This window comes from Varanus komodoensis, unplaced genomic scaffold (assembly GCF_004798865.1).
Source record: "Varanus komodoensis strain SLA01 unplaced genomic scaffold, ASM479886v1 scaffold38, whole genome shotgun sequence".
NCBI classification, from domain to species: domain Eukaryota; kingdom Metazoa; phylum Chordata; class Lepidosauria; order Squamata; family Varanidae; genus Varanus; species Varanus komodoensis.
The window spans coordinates 2,394,873-2,416,545 of NW_025335909.1; the positions used below are offsets into that span (position 1 = coordinate 2,394,873).

At 48.0% G+C, this 21,673-nt stretch overlaps 1 protein-coding gene across 4 annotated transcripts; it reads right to left on the reverse strand.

Annotated features, from left to right (window-relative positions):
* Positions 1–1,235: 1,235 nt before the first annotated feature.
* CHFR (checkpoint with forkhead and ring finger domains) lies at positions 1,236–21,160 on the reverse strand. Of its 4 annotated transcripts, none has more exons than XM_044440710.1 (18): positions 21,088–21,160; positions 19,617–19,770; positions 18,700–18,799; positions 16,814–16,923; positions 15,989–16,048; positions 15,626–15,835; positions 15,047–15,262; positions 14,460–14,616; positions 13,088–13,242; positions 11,793–11,955; positions 10,877–11,019; positions 9,887–10,006; positions 8,688–8,771; positions 7,488–7,558; positions 7,070–7,157; positions 5,722–5,829; positions 5,212–5,284; positions 1,236–4,705 (listed from the first exon to the last, which is right to left on the reverse strand). In XM_044440710.1, exons 2-18 carry the CDS (start codon positions 19,756–19,758, stop codon positions 4,663–4,665), a joined length of 2,043 nt encoding a protein of 680 aa, XP_044296645.1. In that variant the 5' UTR covers positions 19,759–19,770; positions 21,088–21,160; the 3' UTR covers positions 1,236–4,662. The 4 variants fall into 4 exon arrangements, with proteins under 4 accessions (XP_044296645.1, XP_044296648.1, XP_044296644.1 ...); XM_044440713.1 differs by lacking the exon at positions 21,088–21,160 and adding an exon at positions 20,821–20,929 and having other exon boundaries at positions 15,632–15,835; XM_044440709.1 differs by lacking the exon at positions 21,088–21,160 and adding an exon at positions 20,821–20,929.
* Between the last annotated feature and the right edge of the window lie 513 nt (positions 21,161–21,673).

Genomic DNA, 21,673 nt, shown 5'->3' on the forward strand with positions numbered 1-21,673 from the left:
CTTCAGTGCCTTTTAGTGGCACAGAAACCAAGCCAAAAGAGAATAACCACAGCAGAAAAAACAAAATAAAAAAGGAAGCAGAGTTTCCATGAGTAATCCTTTTAATCCTTGAAACCACCCGCCCACCCCAAGTTGGAAGAACTGCATGCCACCTTCTGTACAGAAGGAAATCTCAGAGAAGGTGGCCAGATCTTATCAATACCAACATTGTCAATGTTTTCCACAATTCTAAAATTCTAAAAACAGACTATTCCCAACTCCTAGTTTCATTTTTTGGGGGTTTGGGAGGGAAGCCTGCACTTTCAAGGGGTTTAAATGTGCCAAACAATGTACAGTTTTAAAAACATCAAGTTATCATATGAACTAAATATCAACTGGCCAAACCATACTTTTTTTTTTTTTTAAAAAGGACTAAAACATTTAAGAGTATGCCATACCCTGAAAAATGGAGCTCTTCACCACTTAAGGAGCATATTAAACATTTCAAGGTTGATTCAGCCCCACCAACAGAGGTACAATTAATATTTTCACTTTTTAAAAAGGTACAACACACACACCAGAAAAAGAACTTCTTTTCATTCCATTGCACTACTTCAGTCTCCTAATGCATAGAAAAGTAGATTTAAGGCACAATCCTATGAGACTCTTCTCTACCTCAACTTTCATAGGATTGCACCTGTAGGTTTTTTTTCTTTTAAAGGAGGATGGCATCCAAGGAAATTCACAGCCCTCTGATGTTCAGGTAGTTTCTCATGTGCTATAGAGCCAATCATTTCAGATGTCCCATAAAATGGCCCTGACATATGGAGAACAAGTATGTATGTATCCGGCACAAACCACTGCAAGTATAAATCACAACTTTGTATTTCGACTGCCCATATAATTTCTACTTGTCCCCAATAAAAGGAAGTCCCTGCTGGAAGCCAATCCAGCATGCAGGAAGCAGGAACAGGGAATACAAAACACGTCCCTGGATGCCATGTGCAAAGGGTCCTTTTTCCATATATGCAAAAAAATTGCTTTAAGTGTATCGCCTGAGCTGAAAACAAAACAAGCAGCTGGGAATGGTCTGCCTGAGAGGATACAAGAATAACTGTGTGCATTTGAGCTCTTTTCCAAAACTTCAAGAAAATGCCCCAGAATGCTCTTAATGATAGACCAAACTAAATGTATATTTTCTGTTTTGCAGAGTTTGAGTATCCCAGACCAGCTTTTTGTGCAAAAAAGAAAACAGGCAAGTCCATAATATTTATTTAGTAGAGCAGAACAGGCTTTTAAAGCTAGACCCAAAACAGATAAACAGATGGAAGTTTAACGCACTCCCTCCCCCTTTGTCCTTCATAGCACATGTTCACATCTCAAATGTCAGTAACTACCTTGCTGTTTCAACTAATCTTGTTACTACAGAATAATGGGTTTAGCACAGGGTTCTGGGTGGCTTGAGTGCAACGGCCCACCATTGCTTTCAATGGGGCTTAAGGGTCAGTGGACATGACCAGAATAAACTGGTAAAGACTTTCCTGGAGTGTACCACTTTGGGAAGCAGGTAGAGGGTCGCATATACCATCCCTTACATTTTTGGAAGACTAGGCTAAACTTTACCGTCATTTGTTAGCATTTGATATGAGGAAAACATTCAGACATAGAAGTCATCAATTTTAAGCTTAAAGTGGTCCGAGTCAGGACTAGCATTCCAGCTGAGATTGTGCCCTTACTTTTACTTTGGAACCAAGATGTTCAAGACTGACTTCCACTCTACCACGTAGCTGAAATGGTACCCCGGGCCATAGTTGTATAGCTGTACACTATAACATATACTTTCCAATCCATCATCGACCTGTGTAAGGCTTAGATAAGGCGCAAGTTACCAATATTCGCTTGGGAGCCTGTTTTGGTGAGAGCTGTGCTAAGCAAATGTTTTCTGGGAGACCAAAGCTATGCAATGACATTTCCAGCCATGTTTGAATGCAGTGGCCAGATGTGCAGCCCTTTAGCAGCCATGCTTATTCAAGTGTAATGTCAAGAGACTGCCCGAGGTTGAGCTAGGTCGTCACAGCACACCTGCAGCCTGCTAAAAGCATTGCCCGGTTCTCAGGATGCCTGACCTGTCCTTGCATCCCCACCCCGATAGCAGGAAATCCAGCAGCAGCTTTCCTCTCACATAGTGGGTTACCCTTTGGCCTTTCCAGCCTGTCCAATGCACGGGCAACATTCTTTCAGGAAATGACTGTACCATGTATTTTGAAGAGTACAGCCTGGCATCCAGCTTGGGTGACTGATTCCTGTTTACCGACATTGGCATGGAAGTTGCTCTCCCGTGGCTGCTTCCCAGGTTTGAATGCAAGAAATAGGAAGGGGTGGTGGAATTGCAGTATAGCTGGAAGGTCAGCACCGGTGTCCGAGGCCAATTTAAAGCAGGCTGACCTGTCCTTTGTATTTCTTCCACCTGCTTTCTCTATTCCACTAGGGGGAAGGCCAGATTTGGGGAAGAGCCCTATGCCACAGATAGCTATGAAGCATAAAATTAATTCCCAGGTTATGAGGCCAGGCTGACTCTGATGAGACCATTTCAGCTGCAGTCCAAAGCACTTGGCTGTGGGTTGCATCAAGATTTAGATGCACTCCAAAGATCTAGGAAGACAGTGAGAGTGCATCTGCTTATTCCTTTTCTGAAATCAACTTTTATTTGGCTCACCAGAGCCTATTTCGGTTTGGATGCAGCCAGTAAACAGGTCACACAATCACACTTTGGAAGCACTGCATGTTTAAAGCCAGGAGTAGAAGAATCACGTTTGTAAGCTTAAAGTGACCGGTCCTTCAACCCCATCCCTAAAGCACAATGAAACTGGCATCCCAGACTAGTCTGCTGGTTCCCTGTTTGGGCTGGTTCCCACTTTGCCACCTCGAGGTACAGGAATGCTCTCCAGGGTCAATATCCAAAAGAGTAATTAGGCTGAATCAGTAACTTTGGCTGGATCATACCCAATCCTGTTAAACACCTGGCTTTTATGAGGAGAGAGTCAGACGCCTGCTTTGTGGGCTGTATGATGCCCACGATTACAAAGGAAGACGAGATACCGGCAAGGTTTGCGTGTGGTGTTTTTGTGTAATCTGTGCTGTAAACTGTATTCTGTGTATTGCTGAACAGTGCTAATGCTAATGTAGCAACAATATTTCAGAGGTAGGCGGCAACATAGTGTACACCCCTCCCTTCAAGGCTGCCTTGGTCTTTTATTTTACAATCTGCACATTGACTAATAACCCAGAAATGTGTTCAATGCACAGGTAACATCAAAGGTAATTTCCCATTTAGCAAATTATTTGTGCTGTTATTAGTGTCATCTCATTCTATAGTCAAATGGACAGCTTACAAAAACTTGGTAAAAAAAATATGATTTTGTCCCAGTTAACCAATATGCTAAACAAAGGAGCAGATACAACCTGTATCCCCCACCCCTCAACTTCCTTTAATAAGAAAATCATTAATGTTCAAATATGAGCAGATACAACCTGTCAAAGTGCTTGGCTTTGATTGGATTGTAGCCATTCCATATGACACAATCTTGGGATTGCATTATTGTTTAGAGAAGCCGATGGAAAAAGGGGGTGATTTCTAGTGTTACTGGATGATGAATAAGGGAAAACCATTGTTAATAAATTGTGGTGCTTCTCTAAATTATGACAACTTCTCCCCTACTGACTTTGTAAAATATGCGTTCCATTAACACATTTTTTTCATCAAGAATGGCCAGGAGGACAGTGGAGCAGCGCTCTTAAAAAGATTAGCACGGGAATTGCACTGAGCATGACAGACATCAAAAGAAGGTGGACAGTTTTGCTTTTGCCCTTTGTCCTGAGTCTCAGAAGTAAACATATCTAATGGATAAAGAACAAAGCAGGAGCCGAGGGTTCTGAAGCAGCAGAAGGCTCTGACTGAAGAGGAGGGTCGCCCCGAGTTATCCCACTGCCAATAAAAGAGGTACATCTTGATTGCACGGACTGAGTATTTTATCAGTCCATCAGGAGAATGCAGAAAGAGGATAGCTGAGGATGAAACCGGCAATTACCTTTTGATGGACACATTGACTGGCAAGGGACTAGGGTCATGCAACCAATCCCCTCGGGAAGACACAGAGAAATATAGGGTCCTGCATTGCACCAGGTGGGTGGAGTGTATGGACAGGCTAGGAGACTAACTCACCCAGCAATTCTTGCATCTTGCCACCCTTTGGAACCAGGTCTACTTCACAGTTCGCTCCGGAAGCAATAGCTATGTGCTGATGTTAAAAGACGAAATTGCCCAGTTTCTACCACACGGGGTAAATCTTCCTATTTACGCAATGCTGCTAGTACCTTTCCGTCAACTGAAGATGTCATAAGTCAAAAACACAATGCAATGGGGCAGATTAAACATGAATTAATTGCTTGTTCTTCTTGAGAGAGAATTAGAGAACAGAGAGGAGAAGTTCTGCCCTGCTCCGAAGCTGCAAAACTTTACAGACTAAACATATCACATCAGGGTACCTGACGTAAAGAGTTACTGGCTCCATGCTATGAGGGAACCATGAAAGAATTACTGTAGAGCCAGCATTTCAGGTTTAATTTTCCCCTGCCTTCTTACAGTTTGCAAGAATTCAGACCAGTTAAATGCCCAAAGCACCTTCAGTTTTTGAATCGTGTTTGTTCACAAATGTGATTGAACTTCCTGGAACAACAACAACAAAACAAAACAAAAAAAAAGCAAAACATAAACCATTAAATATTGCATGGGGGTAACATGGAATTCTTTTAACTTAATGGTATAACTTAATGTCACAGTTTAATAACCTCCAAGTACCTTAAACCAAATAGCTAGTTCAGCCTTCCTGACCTGGTGCGTTCCAGATGTTTCTGAAGTCGACTCCCAGAATCCCAGACAATTAGTCAAGCTAGCTGGGGCCGACAGATGTTCTTGCCGGTCCACCAAGTGGGGGGCAGCTAAATTATCTGATCCATAGATTCAAGAACATCTCTCTCAGTTTTTTTAAGAATATGTATCATACCAACCCACACTAAAAAACAACCCCACACCGCCTCGAACTTTACAGAAACTAAAAATCTTTAGCACCACGTATTCTGCTTTTGCCCGGGGAACCCTAACCCGGAGTCTGAAAAACAGGCAAGTTTTTAAGTTCCTGCAGAGAAGTTCCCAGGGGGCGGGGGATAACTCACATTGCATGGTGGGCTTTCACCTGAGTCCGGCAGTTGCGCCCCCAGTAGCAATCAGGACGGGATGTGACAGCCACTGTAATGGAGATAAGCCCGTTAGATGCCTCCCTGAGGTTAACCAAACGTTGGCAGAGACTGGGGGAAGGATTATTCCACTGATGCAACAGGCATGTATTCACCATTCTAAGCTGCTTGACATGGAGGGCCATATGGAACTGAAACAGATGCTCAGCTGGGGGACCAGGCAAAATGTGTCTTTAAATCATAGATGACTTAAGGCTATCGCGGTGGCTGCCAGGCCACAATGGATGGGATGTGGGTGATTTAATGGCGGAGCTTAAAAACAATAACTACCAGGGATCTGTGCAAATGGATCAGAACGCATTTGCCATGGAAGAATAAGCTGCTATGTAGGAGAAACAGGATTCTAAATGCCACAGAACCCCACCAACGCCACCACACTGAGCTACTCCGGGATGAGACATCTGAAGGAGGGTGCCTGGCATTGCATACCTGGCAATTCAGCCATGGGAATGTTTTGCCTATATTGATAGGCGAGTTCTCGGAAGCTGCGGAGGCCGCAACAGTAACACAGCACCGTTTCTCCAGTAATTCGGTAATCTGGAAGGAAAGAGAAAACAGAGTTGCTGGTGGACAAATGTGAAAAGGTCACTTCACAAAGTACCGCACCAAAGCTGCACTGCCTCCGAGCTGGCAGGCTGGCTGACTATTACGGCAGCACAGGAAGTCTTCTTCCTCCTCCTCTCAATTTCTCTTCCTGAGCATCAACATACCTAAAACGTCTTTCAGTAGAGCTGCTTTACACAATGATATTGTGTTGCCTCCCAAGCCATTTTCAAGGTTTTTCCATCAAGACCACCTCCCTCCCCCATTTATTTTACCTTGCATAATCGGCTACAACCACCTGTACTTTTCATTTCACATTTTACAGCCAAAACATTCTTGTTATGTGCTGCCCAACTGTCTCTGATATTTTATGTTCTCCAAAATATCCTATCCTTGACAGCCTTGCTCAGCTCTTGTAAAGCAAAATATCCTATGTTTCTCTGTTTTATAGTTCCTTGATACACTTCCTTTAATATTACTTTGTTGGTCATCCTCTGAGTCTATGAAATTTGTAACCACCTGCAATAAATCCACATTTCAATGCTTCTATCCTTTTTAAGATAGCCATGGATATTCCTGCAATGGGAGAAAAGTAGAAATGTACCACTGGTCTTGTATCGGAATCATCAGGAAAGGAGAACCCAAATGACAATCTAAGTAATAGAACCTTGAGTTGCTGCCGAAAGGTGTTGGACACAGAAGTGGGTTAATGCCACAACACACGGCTGGCTGCACCTGTGGGACCACTGCCTAATAAGCACATCTCTCCTTCTAGCCTGCTGTCGCCTGCTCCAACCAGCAGCAGTTCTTCTGGAGCTTTCCCTACTTCACCCTTGAAATGGGCGATCTGGAAGCTGAACCTGCAACTTGTGCAAGCAAAAAACTCCTTTCCTGCTCAGAGTTGTGGAGGAGGAAATATAGCAGGTGCAGCTTCTCACCTTTGCCTGACAACCTGCACTTTTCCTGTACAACCCAGTCCTTCACAGTTCTGGGGAATGAGCCTCATTAAAAGCAACCGTGCTTAATCTAAGGTAAACAGGCACGGAACTGCAACCCTCACCTGCCAGTTTCTTAAGTAAGGAGGCGAATGGCTCCAAATCAATCAATAAAAGTGCGTGCTTTGTGTTCAGGGGGGTCCTGGTCCTGGGGTTAGGACAGCTGAAGTCTATGGACTGCGGTGTTCACAGTAAGAAGGGACACTTTTAGGAATGAAGTCGGAAGAAATGAGGTTTACCTGGTAAAATAAAAACTCCTCTCTGAAGAGCTAGCAGACTTTCACTTAACATGTTTCTCCATGTCAGACCCCTGGATGCCAGGTAATCCTGGAAGAGAAGAGCTCCATCAGCAGGACAAAAGGCAGAGATGTACTCTGCTACCCTTGACCCTCCTCACAAAGGAAGCAAACGGTATTTTATTCTGTTTCAAAAACGCATGTAGTGATATTTGCTCTCTCACACCTGCAACCAAAACGCCCCTCTAGCCTCGCAGGGGAGACAAGTAGGACACTGTCATCAAATGACATCTAGGCCACCTTGTGCAAGCCAGACAGGAAGGACTGTCGCTTTGCAGAAATCCTGGCACATAAAAGTTCTTCTGAAACATTCCCCACCTCTATTCAGTTCAGAAAATATTAGCTGTGAAAGGAAAGATACCTTCAGAATATCCGATTCATAATTATTGCCATTCAGGACTCCATCTAAGCACTTGTCACCTAGGTTTATTTCTGTTAACAAATAAAAGAGAAGAAGGAAATGATCTTCGCTCTGAAAATATCCAAGCAGCTTTCATCTTCTTCTGCAGCGAAGATGGCTCTCAAATATTTCAATCACAATCTCAAGTTCAGAAAACTGGAAGTTGGTTTTATGGAAATAAGAAAAAGCAGCTGGCATATTAAGTGCTGGACACCTATGCAAGTGAATTGCTTCAAGGGGGGCGCCGTAAGGGTGAACCTCAGTTCTTGGTCTGGGGTGGGCAGAAAGTAGATATCTTGGACATCAACTTACTGCATTTCCCACCATTGACCATTCTGGGGTTTCCGGAAGCTGAAGCCCAAAACATCTAGAGATCTTACCTTCTATCCATCCCTGTTCTAGCGTAGTCAGTTAGATTACATGAACATCTGGGAAACTGAAAGTGGGAAGTATAGGACATAGGGCATTTTTGCTCAGTTCAGCTAGAAACCCTTTTAATGAACCTCCGTCAGCTCGAGCGGAAGCTTCCATCCCCTAATAGACTGCTCACAGAAGATCTGTACGCCAGGCACTGCTGGAATGGCTCCTTCCAATCTCCCCTTTGTGGCTCTTGCCCACAAGGAGGGAGCGATCACTGCCAGTGAGTCTCCTTCTGCATAACCTTCCTGAACCGGTAACCTCGGAAGAAGGGATGGAGATGAGCCGGGGCAGCCACAGGCTTCTCTTACGAGGATGGCTACTCTCTCATACAGAGCCTTTGTTTCCTTTGCTTTGTACACCAAGAAGAATGGTACTCAGGATAGCTGGAGAAAGCTGCCATATTGGTTAGATAACATTTGTACCAACACGCAAGATAAATGTTGACATTGCGTCCGTCAGAATCATTAATGGCAAGAGGGTGCAGAGGAGGACGGGGTGGGAAAGTGCATTAGAATAGTGCAAGAGGCGATTTAGGTGGCTTGAGAGAAGGTTACATTTCTCCACGGACGTAACAAATAAGCTTAACCGGAACAGGATGTGATGGGCCTGCTGCTTAGGAGCTGGGGACCCCATTCTTTCAGCCTCTCATGCTCGGCGTTGCCAGGTTCTTCCTGAGGGTTTTTGGGGGGAAATATTACATCACCGCAAAAGACATTTTAGACGAGGGAGCCTTCACCCTACCGCTGAATGGTGCCAAGCAGCCGAAACACGCCACCCGAGTGCAGCCCCAGTACAAGTGGCAGAAGGGTTGGAGGCAGACGGCACCTACACACACACACCCACACAGAGAAAGAAGACAGGAGTCAGTGCTTCAGCCTATCAAATGCAATGGACCCCAAATCCCTATCAGCGATCAAGAGGCGCACTGCCGTATGATATCGGTTCTGTAGGAACCGACCTTCCAGAGGAAGATGGCAAATTGGGATTTGCCATAGACTAGGCAAAGGTCAGTGTTCCCATTTTTACAGGTGAGGACCATGAAGGACAGAAACGAGTGTATGGCATAATGACAGCCATGGCAAGGATTTAAAAAATAAAATAAATAAATACTGATTATGACCTGACTTGTGTGAACTTCTGGCCTCTTTCATGTTTCAGAATCTCACATGTACAGTAACTCAGAGGCAGACCTGTAGTTGTACCTAGAATGTCTGGCCCTTGGGTGCAATGGAGAGTTGACCCATTGTCACTACCATACCATATTGCTCTTGGGGAACTTGGCACAAAAACAAGGTAGACCCCACGAGTCCAGAGGCTGCCCTCCCCAGCATACGGCACGGAAAGCCCGATTCCCTTCCCCGAGTCACACACTCGGACGATGGAAAGCACTGCTCACAGGACGTCAGGAGGGAGCAGAGACACTCTGCCGCCATAAAAGGACATCGCTGTCCCGTCAGCCATGAAGGGGCTGCTCTGGCCATTTTCAAATGTCTCGGACGAGAGGGAGGACCAAAAACTATGCGGAAGCACAGCTTGCTTCAGCAGGTGAGATAACGTTGCACTGCAGTGCTGCGCACCCACCTCCGGCAGGAGCGGGCGGCTACACCTTGCCCCACCTGCAGAGGAACATGCGCCGCTCGAGGAAAGGAAGAGCTCTCCTTCCCTCCGCAGTTCCTCAAACGGCACTCTCCCCCAGAAGCCCTCGAATGCATTTACTCGTGAGAAATGGCCACCCACTGCCCGAGTCCCAAAGGGCTTTGCAGAGTTGGACAAAGTATCTGTTTGAATACATGACAGCTTCTTGTAACGGCTCCGGCAGGTACGAATTTAACAGAAGCACACGGATCGCATGGAGACGCGACATTTGAGCCAATGGAAAGCCCATTGGCAGGAAAGGGATGAACTGAGGTTTGCATCCCGCACGAGGATGGCCGGCTTACATTGTTGAGGAGCGATGTGCGGATTCTGTTCACGCTCTGCTCTCCGGTCTGGCATTGGCTGGAAGCAGCAAGTGCATATCACGTGACTTCCCTGAGAGGGACACACATACTCCTGGGCAGCTGGGGAGTCAACAGACAAGCAGCACAGACAAGGTGAGTGCTGCGGAATCTCGGGCGTGCCAGGACCAAAGGACACACATGGTTTCCTGCGCCCACCCCCGATTTCAGACTTTTATGCCTGGACGGCAGCCTCGTCGTCATTCGTCAGGGTTTAATTTGAAAATCTTAGCTCCCAACCTCTGTTCAATGCTGAAAATTCAGGTAGGCCCTGAATTGCCAAAGTGTGCCAAAATTAAAGAATGGCTTGCCCCCGAGTATATACAGCGTGCGAGGCCAGCTTGATCTTATGCATTTATCAAGTTTTCATCATATAGTTCAGGAAAGCTTTTCCATCTTATGCAATATATTTCAAATATTCAGAGCTTACATGCATGCAAATAAGCATATTTTCAGCCTGTTTCTGCTCCCAAATTATCTTGTGCCAAGTCAGGCCTGAACTTTATCTTTGTGGCCCCTCAAGAGTGTCTCCAAAGTAAAATTCAGCCCCCTGATTGAAAAAGGTTCTGCAACCTGGTATAAGACCATCTTGGAAAGGAAACGCTTCCCCCATCCCCCACTGACCATTACCAGTAACTATGGAAGTATGTGGGAGTATGAACTGATGCTAAAGATTGGCCTGCAACTGAAACAGCACTTGGCTGGGAGGAACCCAACTCCAGCGCGTGTGAGAAAGAAACATTGAAAACCAGGACTGGCCATGCTAAAACCAACATGCCCTGATCTTGCTCAGGTCCTTCAAACCCAGCCTCGCTTTTTCAGATGCGAATGGCACATGGTCTTAGATGTGGAGAAGGAGGCTTTTTTGGAAGCAAAGCTCCTGGCAAACCAGAATGTTCCCTATCCCTGGAAGCGATCCTGCACCGCACTGACCTGCTGGAAAGTTGGCAGAGGTAGAAGGTGCATCCCCCAACGCTTGCACTGCTTCAGGTTCGCCTTCCTGGGCTGGGGAAGCGGCAGGCAGAACGGGCTGCAGACGGTATCCTGGACACTGCCGGCACACGACGTATGGCTGACTGAAAAGATGGACACAGTCGGGTCACTGGAAATCGCACGTGAAACCCGGAGTGAAGTCAATCCCAAACAGGCCCGTTGCCTCGTTTTGGTGGCACGAGAGCAGCGGCCTGCACCCCATTTCTAGCAAGATGTTTCTGGGAAGCTCACCAGCCAAGCACGAAGGACACACACCTGAAACACAGGTGGCAGCTTCACTTCAAGCTAAACAACACTTTGGTCTATAGTGGGCCTGATCGCTTAACTTCTCAACTGGAGAAGCAAGACAGCTCGTCCTGCAGCCAGTGTCCATACTGACTGGCAACGCTTCTCTGCGATAGCAGGAGGGAATCACTCCAGCCCTCCACCAGCGACCGCAGGCAAAGCAGAGCTTTGGGCCCATCTTTGTGACCCCCGCTGCCAAGAATCACATTTTGGAACGTGGGCAGGAAGCAACACCCCTGTGGCAATACCGTTGTTTAAGAGCAACCACAGAAAAAAGTTCCATTGCAGCCGAACATTTGAGGACCAGGGAAAGCGCACTCACGTGGCTGTCCCCCTTGATCTGTCCCCAACACCTCATTTCTTGCATGTTTACTGCAAACAAATTTCTCTCTCTCCTCCAAGGAAACAGATCTGCAGGGGACTGAAGGCAGTCAAAAGAAAGACCTTCCTTCCATGGAACGTGATCTTAGATTAATATAAATGGCATGCTATTTTCGTTCGGTGCATTACCACAGACGTTGACCAAGTCGCAAGGAGACACTTCCTACAGAATTGCCCCCATCACACTCACCTAATATCAGAGGATTCGCTATCTACATCCGACAGTTCGAGCAAATCTTCGGAACTTCCTTCTTCGTCTGAAAAAGACCTTCGCACCTTTGGTTGAAGCATGTCTTGAGTGATTTTATTCCGGGCATCCATGCTTTGCACATCTTCTTCATTGCGGCACTTATCTAGAAACAGGATAGGACATAGAAATAGGCGCTGATTAACCCGAATGTGAGGAGGCTGTAAAACTTTCATCATTCTAAAGCTTGTTCCATAGATTGGAAAGAAACTTAAAGCACTTAGGTGGCTTCCTAGATTCCAAATCGCGTTTATGTGATTTGAAAACTTTAATGTAACAAGGATACTGGAGAGAAGGGATGCCTATGCCTATATTAGAAGGGCAGAACTTATTTCAGCTAAGGACCAAATCCCATTCCAGAAAAGCTCTCAAGGGCTGTGTCACAGCGACAGGTGGGACAAGAGAGTAGGGCAGCTTCCTTTGGGGAGGAGACGATAATTCAGATAAATCTTGTGATGGCAAGCTCTTTCATATTTAAAGATGTACGTGTTCTTTAGAATTACCTACCCACTTCTTGGAATTTAATACAAGGTCAAAATAAATGGATTCTCCGTTTCCCTTTTAAAAGTTAAAAGACGTGTATTAAAACAGTGAAAGGAAAAATGACTTCCTGAAACAAACATACTGGGTGAAGGACTTAATGAAATATTCAGTTTTTAAATGGGTGGCCTTTAGGCGTAATCTTCAAATTAATATATGGATATTTGGGGTGCCCTTGAGGAACCTATGTGGTTTTATTTTTAATAATAGCAGCATGTTCTGTGATGTAAAAATAGCTAGGGATGTATACTGTATTTGTAACGAGTGCGATCATCTTTAAATTGTGATATTTTAGTTTCTTTTATTTTTTCTTTCCCTAATGGCACAAGTTTGGTTAGGTTTTGTATTGCACAGTAATAAATGTTTAAAAAATGGGGTGAAGCCCATGCAAAAGCTGGAAAACCACCAAACGAGTGGTAATCAAGGGGAAAGGGGGCAGAAGGGGACTCTAAACCTGTCCTGATTTGATGCACAGGCGTAATGCCTTGCACCCCACTGTATGCCTGAATGAAATAATATAGCTGAAATAATGTCAGGTCCATTCCTAGTGTTCTATGCATCCATCTTCTGCCGTCTTCTGCCTCTGAAATCTCCCCGGTACACACTGTGGACTGCAACACCCTTGGGGATATTCTGGGGGTGAAGCACCACATATGCAGAGGAAACAAGGTGGCGGCAACAGGTGACTGCAGACTTGCCTGGATGCTGGATGAGATAAGCTTCCACCAAGTTGTTCAAGATATGGTTTTTGCAGATACGTTCCACTGGACAACGGCAAGTTGGACAGAGAGAGGAGCGTTCCATCCACCCTGAGTAACAGGCAGCACAGAAGGTGTGCATACAGGGCTGCAAGCTACAGAGAAAGGCAAGAGGGGGAGAAGGATGGGAGAACCATGAAATGAAGATGCGGTGCAGGATAAAATATATCTATAATTGAATACAGTATTTGTGATCTGGTAAATCATAGTTCTGCTGGTAGAAAACAAGGCCTGAGTTGTAAAATGCTGTTCTAGAGCATCTAATCAATCCATAGTTGACCAGTTTGGCACAGCAAACTGTGGTTTGATCAAACTAGAAAGTTGCTTAAACACCTGAAGGTTGGAGGAAAGGGGAAGTGTGTGTAAACATTGGACTTCCCTTCCTTCTCGTGAGCGTAACTTTAATCTGTTTCCCCCCATACCGTTCAGGAGAGAATGCTTCCTCAGAAGGTCTTCTGGGGGCAGTTTCACTATCATGTTCAAATTAGATTTCCCGTTCCGCATTCTGCTTTGTATGTGAAGCACGAGCATGGGGGACCAACGGGCCTGCCCTCTTCTGATCTAGTCTGGTGCCTAACGAAGTCCCACTGCAGCGACTGCCTTCCCTGACTGCACTGGCTGGGGCAGCGACTCGGAATGTTCAGCAGCCTGGGGAACTGATGCGATAAGGGACGGAACAGAGCGGGGTGCCTGGAGGAGTTACACAGTGCGGCAGTGGCAGGTGCTCAGGTGGAAGGGTGGGGGAAGCGGGAGGAAGGGGGTGCTAGGGAGGCCCATCGACAGGCAAGGCCAACTACAGCCAATGGTCCGAGAAAGCAGGAACCCGAGCGCAGAACGGCTATCGGGTGTGCAGAGCTGAAAAAAGGAAGACCCTGGGAAAATGGGGGCAGCACACGGGGCGTGGAAATAGAAAGGGGTGTGCGGTGTTGGACAGAAGAATGTGTGTATGTTGAGCTGAATTAAGCAGCCAGCTCCTGCGTCATAGGTTTTTAATTCAAGAGCAGTGTGGGCAGGGAACCGGGCAGCATGAGAATTTGACCCTGCACCTTATCTCCATAAAAGGGTGTGGGCTCGCCCACAATCCTTTCCTTCCCAGGCAGAGGTCACTGGGAGACAACCAGCTGAGGGAAAGGAATGTGAGCAAGGTGAGGGTCCAGAACCCCCTTTCCACTTGCCCACTGGGATGCCTTAAATCCCCCACCTCCCCTCACCCAACACGCTCACCCACCGGCATTCAGGGACCCAACAGTTCACCTGGGAGCCTGTCGCTGTCACACCAGACTTCGCGCATGACACTCCCCCCCGCCTGTACCTGACACAGTCATGCAGCAGTTCTTGGCAGATGATACAGGTGAGCGTTTCTTCCATCTTGTCTGGCTTCATATTGGCTGGCTTAGTGTCTTCGGGGCCCGTTTTAATTGCACGTTCATTTGGACTAATCCCCTGAAGGAGTGAGCCGGCATCACCATCTGGAAAGGAGCCAGTCCTGAAGACTTAAAAAGCCACCTGCCCAAGCACACCATGCGACCCCAATTCACTGTTGCACAACAATCCAGGTCCTGCCGACGGGCACAATGCTTCTCTCCCCGCCTTGCAAGAGCGGCGTGTGCATGCAGGAGACTGCCTGCCGGGCCCTTCCCTGCCTTACGAGAGGGCAGCCGGCAGGCGCCGTGTCGATCCGGACAGGCCCAGGCAGGGCTTCCAAGCGCTCAGCCTTCAGGGACATTTGGAGGGGGGAGTAGGGACGATGGGGGAGAAAACACGGCCGCTCTGGGTGGGAAAATGGCACAGGTCTGAGCAATGGGAACAGCGTATGTTGCTGCGAGGGGGGGATGGAGGGGTGGGGATCGCCAGGTGAAGGTTGCACCTCTCCAGAATACGCCGGTGTTAGTTACTGACCTCCCTTTATTTTCTTCTTAGGCGGCTCCAGGGCTGCCTCCCCATCCCTGCCTTTCTGCTTAGGTGCAGCAGATGCCGTTTTCTCTTGGTCCCCTGAAGAAATGTTGGAAGCTTCAGTATTTCCATTTGGCTGCTTGTGTTCCAGTGATGCTTCCGGGCCACGTGCTGCCAAGGCAGGCAAATCAGGCGCAGGAGTCCGGGCGTAAGACAGCGACCCTGCAGGACCGGGAGGGAAGGTGCACCTGCCTGTCACACAGAGCCGCTGCTCCTCTAGGCAGAGACAGGTAGGACTGGCCCAACTTTCGGGGGGCAGATCTCTTGGGGTGTGAAAGGCACCAGGAAAGGCGCAGCCCTGTTCATCACGCTCAATTTCAGTGGCATGGGCACAGTCAAGGGGCCCCGAGGGTGGTCTGAGGGCACAGAAGCCATCCACACTGCGGAAGCTAAGCAGGTCGGGGGCTGGCCTGAGCTTGGAGGGGAGACCTCCCGGGAGCCCCGTGTTCCCACCTGGCATTCCATAAAGGGGAACAGGTGGGATATAAATCTAAGAAATAAAAGTTAGATGCTGAGTGGGTGGACCTTTACCAGATGTCACGGGACCTCCCTGCTCAGTGGCAATGGACTCGGCGAGCGAGGTAGAAGCAGTGTTGAAGAGGTTTGATGAAGTGGATGGTTCATCATAGCAAGGCTGACGGACGGACGGCGGAGGTGCCAGTGAGGTCCCGTCATCGCTTTGCCCAGTACTTGAGGTATCTTTGGTCACATGGCACATGCTTTCAACGCTGGCTCCTGCAGTGGGGAAGCGGGTGGGAAGAGCATTGCTTCGACAGCAGGCACGGGATTCTGCACCACCAGGTGGTCTGGAAGAGGATGCCACCATCACCGCGGCTCACTTCCCGCCCACCGCAGGCTGGCCTGGAGCCGATCCCTGGACTGACTTACCTGCTGGCTCATGAGCTGGGTCCTCTTTTGGGTTCAAGGACTCATAAAGATATGCAACATCTGAAAGGAGAGAGGATGGTTTGAGCCGCTGGTCCCCAAGGGGCAGGATGGAACCTCCCGACAGAAAGCTGCGAGGAGGCGCGAACCCCTTCCCGATGCCCCTTTCCATTTCCCAAGTCTCAGAAAGGATGCAGGACAACACCCCCAGGTTCCCTCATCCTCCCAATGAGTATCATCATGACACCTACAATCTCCAATCAATGCCTTTCTTACAGCTGGAAGCTCCACTTATTATGTGAGTTATGGATTCCAAAGACTACTAAGAGCCAGTAGTTAGAACACTGGACCAGAAGAGGAGAAACCAAGGTTAAAAATCTTTGCTCAGCCACAGAGTTCACCTGGGGGACCGTGGACCAATGCCTAGATGACTTCACAGGGTTGCAGTGAAGATCAAAAGGGTGAAACACTATGGAGATCTTTTTCCCCCCAATGGAGACCTCCCTCAACATCCAGCCTTCTGGGTTTAGCACCTTCCCCTCATTGCATATTAGCATGGACTTACAGCCTGTCACACAAGCGGGAGCAGACAAACACGCTGCTTCTTAAATTTGGAGAATGACTGCATTTCCCCCATTCACGTCTTAACACACAGAGGAACACTCTCATTCGGCCTTCGGGACCGCCTGTCTTCCAGGTGGTGCCGCTCCGCCACTCCATCGCCTCCCATGCTCGCTGGAGGGGGGAGCTGCAGTGCAACACCTCGGAGGCACCCTCACTCATTGCTTCCCACCAAGAGGCTATTCAAAAAGGGCAACATCTCCTTACTATTTTCTGGCTCATTTTTCCTGTAAACAACATAGATCACATCTCCAGTCTGCAGAGGGCAAAACTGTTTCTTCACCACCTTCTGCTTGTTAATAACTGTTCCATTAGTGCTGCAAAGGAGAAATAAGAGATGCACAAGATGAAACATGGGGAGGAGTGGGGATGAATAAACAGTCAATAGCAATAAAATAAACATTAGAAGAACTAAGTGGCAGCTGGAGCATGTTTTTCTTTTCATGCTGTCCAGTTGCTGAAGCTCCCTGGACAGTTTGCAGCAATTGTAAAATGCAATTAAATATCGTATAACATACAAACAAGAAAAACACGGAATTTTACTACAGAAATTGAAAACTGAATTTAAAAGCCAAATTTAAATAACTAGGACAGGTCATTACAAGTAGACCTGTTAAAAAAGCCGACAGAACACCCTCCCCATGTGCGACTTAAGAGCTGCTAAATGTTTTGGCATAGAGGGCAAAGTAAAGGTGGCACCCGGTGGGCCTCAGTGGGAAGCTTGTTCCATAATTGGTGCCGCCACTGAGAAGGCCCTGTTTGTTTTTTTTATAATAAGTTTTATTCAAAATAACCCTAAAACAAAGAAAAACTAAAAACAACATCAGTCATCAGAAACATTGGACCTGCTGGGTCAGCCCCCACATTTTTTATTTATGATAACTTAAAAATATATTTAAATCTATACGAAGTCCTGTTTCTCCAGCCAAGAATACAAAGAGTCCCAAGTTTGATAGAAAAGAAGGCCCTGTGTTTTGTTGCCACCAACTAAGCTTCCCTCAGAAGTGGCGATCAGAAGAAGCCCTCAGACATTTCGCAAGTTGGGAAGATTGGCACAGTTTAAGGTGTGAAAGAAAATGCTGTACTTGAAGTATTGTCACTGAACCAGGCCTGGCCACAGAACAAGCCTAACCCAGCCGCCCTGCCCTGTCGCCTCACCGCTTCTTTTCCAGTCTGGTGCACCCCACATCCTTGGGCCCTCACTTCCCATCAGCTCCATCCAGGGTGGGCAATTGCCAGGAATGCTGGCAGTTACGGCCCAAACATCTGGAGGGGAACCAGGCTGGGAGAGGCTGCCCTACTGCTGGATGGCGATTGTGTGCCATATTGTCTGATGGAGCATGTTCTAGTTACAAAGGTGAACTTGAACACCTTCAGGGCCTCCTGCAGGGATCGACGGCTCGTCACCCTCCAGATGTTTGTGCCTATCTCTCCCCTCAGTCCTAGCTAGCACACCCAAAGGTGAAGGGGGCTGCAGGCCAAGACCTGTGGAGGACCACAAGCTGCCCCCCACCCCCCAGTGGGGTAGAGCAATCCCTGTGCCTGCAGGGAAGCACTGAACAGAACCCAGATGCAAAACTTGGCACGGAATTGATCCTAAAAGGCTAAACACCGTGGCTGCCATCTGGTGGAAGGAACCAGCCTACTCATGTGAGAGTATGCCTTGACTTGAGGGAAATTAGCTGGGATCAAACAGGGGAAGAGCTTTTCCTAAATTCTGCAGAAGAAACAGAACACACGTGGACTTGGATTTAACCCCACAGAAACTCTGGAATGGCCTTCCCTTGAGAAGCCACCAGTGGGGGTTCCACTGACCCAACTTCCACTAGAGGACCCAAACTTGTGGCAACCTCAGGACCAAAGAAACCATCCTTCCTGCCCTGTCCAAAGAACCGTCGCACTAGCATCACAGGGAGCAATTTTAAGGAACTGCTTACAGAATTCTCAACAGCCACCGCGTGGATATGACCCTAGGCAGAAAAGGGATGCAGGCAACAGGAAGCAATTGCCTGCAGTCAAATAAGGACCAGCGGAAACACCAGCACTGCATAAACCATTCTGCTCCAAAGAGGGAAAGGGTAGGCAAAGCTGACCTGGTATCCTCCAGTAACACGTGACCAGATTCTTCATCCACTATTATTTTACAGTGGTCTCCAGACACCAGTTTGTTGCCAGGAAAGGACAGGTCGCAACCTTGGAGACAAAAGGTTAACTATCAGGACACTTATCCTTGTTGGTTTCATGCTGCCCCGCCCCGCCTCACAGCATGCTGTCTGTGCAGCTAGGATTTCAGCTTGATCAGGCCCTCAGGGCAATAAACTCCCCTTCAGGGAACAAACATCAACAGGAGTGATGTACAAAACATTCTACTTAGTATATATCACAGCTTGTTTATTTAAATTCATTGTTTGATTAGTGTTTTCCTCAGCGGAACATATATTCAAAGCTCCTTACAAAGCCACGTTATTTCCTTCTTCCATCAACAACCTCTTTCACAAGTGGCCTTCAGGAATGTTACTCATAAAAAGGTGTCAATTTTAGGTAAGCACTAATGTCTACATTTTGATGTTTCCAACTCTGATTTCAATATTCTTCCATAATGGCCAGAAATTTCAGCTCAGCCTGTGTCTGAGAGCTACTTCAGGGGGTCATTTAATGGAAATGCTCTGAAGTGTGCGTGCTGCACAAAACATCTCAGCAGCACATAAGCAGAAAAGCTGCCTTGGAAGCACACTCACAAAAAACAGTTCACAGAAGTATTACAAAGGCCCTTTCAACAATACAGGGCTTATTTTTGAAGGACCACTTCATGTTTTGCAGAAATCTTTTTCAAAGAAAAACACATCCATAGTTTAGATCAACAGATCTGCAAACAAACAGGAAGTTAAGACAGGAAGCATTACATCTGAAGGACTACCAAGAGAAATTCTACAAATAAGGTATTGAACCCTCTCCTGCCATCTTACAGCCCCCAGGTCTACCTGAGAGTCACCTGTTTCTAGAACCATACCTTTTTTCCTGCCAATAGTGCACTCTTTCTTCAACAGCAAGACATGAGGCTCTGCTTCTTCAGCCCCCAACCGGATCAACTTTCCCCAAGGTTGTGGTTGTCTTTCCTGCTGTATTTGGCCTCTGGCTTCCGAGTGCTCCATCTGGATTTACATCTGGAGGAAGGGTGGATGAAGGAACAAAGGAAAAGTCACTGAGCGGTACTTTTGCTTCCAAATCTGTCCATGTTTATTTGGAAGTTCCACTAAGTTCAGCATAATTTTTTGTTTTATGTTGAAAAATAGAAAACAGAACTCCCTCAAAAGCAGAGACAGGACCATAGGAAACATACCTGCAGAAAAAAGTTACCTTCTTCTAAGTACTAAAAAGGAACAAAGGCTTACATTTTCACTTTCACTTCCTTTCCTGGCTTACAGTTTTTTCTTGGGGCATCCTTAGGCTTCTTACTCTGAAGCAAGTCGCATTGCATCATTAGATTATGCCCTTCCTTCTGCCTTCCCATACTGTCTCCATGTTTTGGCCTCCTTCTGGGGCTTTTTCTCTTCCCCAGTTTTTCAGCTTCTATACTCTCTGCCCCCTCTTTAAGAACAGCATCCTTTTGGGCTATCGAATTTGGAGGAGCAGCATGAATTTTGGGGTGAGAAGGGTACCTTTCTTTCCAATCTTTGCCCCCTAAGGATTCCTCTGAGCTAAGAAAAAAAGGAGGGGGGCTCAGCACCTCTACCTCCTCCCTTCCTTTTAACAAAAACAAATCGTTGGATTGACACAAAGAGAGTGGGAGGGAGGGAGGGAGGGGTTTTTTGGGGGGGTCAAGCTTTTTTCCACCTTCGCCAATCCCCTCCCCTCCCCTCCCCTCTTCAAAGCAACTTCCCTTTCGCCTATGATGGAAAGAATGGAGGATCCGAGGGCCGGGGGGGGGGGGGTTTTCCCTTCCCCCCTTTCCCCCCCCCTCCCCCCCCCCCCCCCCTTTAAAAACCCCATTCCCCTGGGCTGGGAGGAAGCTTCCCCGGGGTGCGGGGGGGGGGGGGGGGGGAGTTTTCCACTTCCCAGCTTCTCCCATCTCTGCCCCCCACCCCGCCTTTTAAGAACTACATTCCTCTGGGCTGAGATGAAGCTTCCCCCAGCTTCCCCGGCCTCTGCTCCCCCTTTAAGGGGTGCATTCCTTCGGAGTACGAGGAAGAGGAGGCAGGGGCGCCGGGAAATACCTCCGCCTCCCTCTTCGGGGCACCAGGCCGCCCAGAAGGCCTCCGCACCCGCCCGGATGCGGGGAAGGGCTGCTTCCAAGGCGGGGACGACCCCAGCCCCGCGCCCTCGCTCCTGCCCCGCGGGCGGCCCTCCCTCTCCTCGCCGACACCCAGGCCCCAGGGCGGGGAGGGGGAGGCCCCAGCCACCAGCCCGCCCTTCCTCTTCCTCCTCCTCCTCTTCCTCCTCCTCCTCCTCCCACTGGCCCCAGCGCTGCCCCCCCCCCTCACATCGCGGGGCGCCGCCAAGGCTGCTCCTGTCAACAGGCATTGCCAGCATTCAGCTGATCAGGCGGGGCGGGGCGCGCCCGCTTCCGGGACGGCCATTGGTGGGGCCCCGGCGTCACCATAGAGACGGGGCGGGGCGAGCGGGAAGGACCGGGAGGAAGAGGCGGCCGTGGCTAGAGCGCCCCCCCACGCGGAGCGGCCGGCGCCCCCTAGTGGCTCCCGGGGATGAGGATGATTGCTGCCGCTGCTGTACCTTTGGATTTCATTTATATCCTGCCTTTTTCCCTCTGGCGAGGAGCTGCAGGCGGCTCACACAGCTCCAGTTTATTCTCCGTAAATGTTTAGACAGGAACATTCCGCAGCAGCCCCCCTTCCCCGCCTGTCAGGCAGCATGGCTGGCTGGATTGATGCTAACAGAGGCGGAATCCCTTTTTTTCCTCTCTCTCTATAGGCACCGGGTGGTTCTTCAAGTCACTCAGTGGAACTTGCATCTGGTTGTATGCACAACTATAGGAATGTGTTGTAACGGGCAGGGCCAGTATGGGGTTTCAGTAGAACTTCTCTTTTCCTCTGATGACCTTCAGTGTAT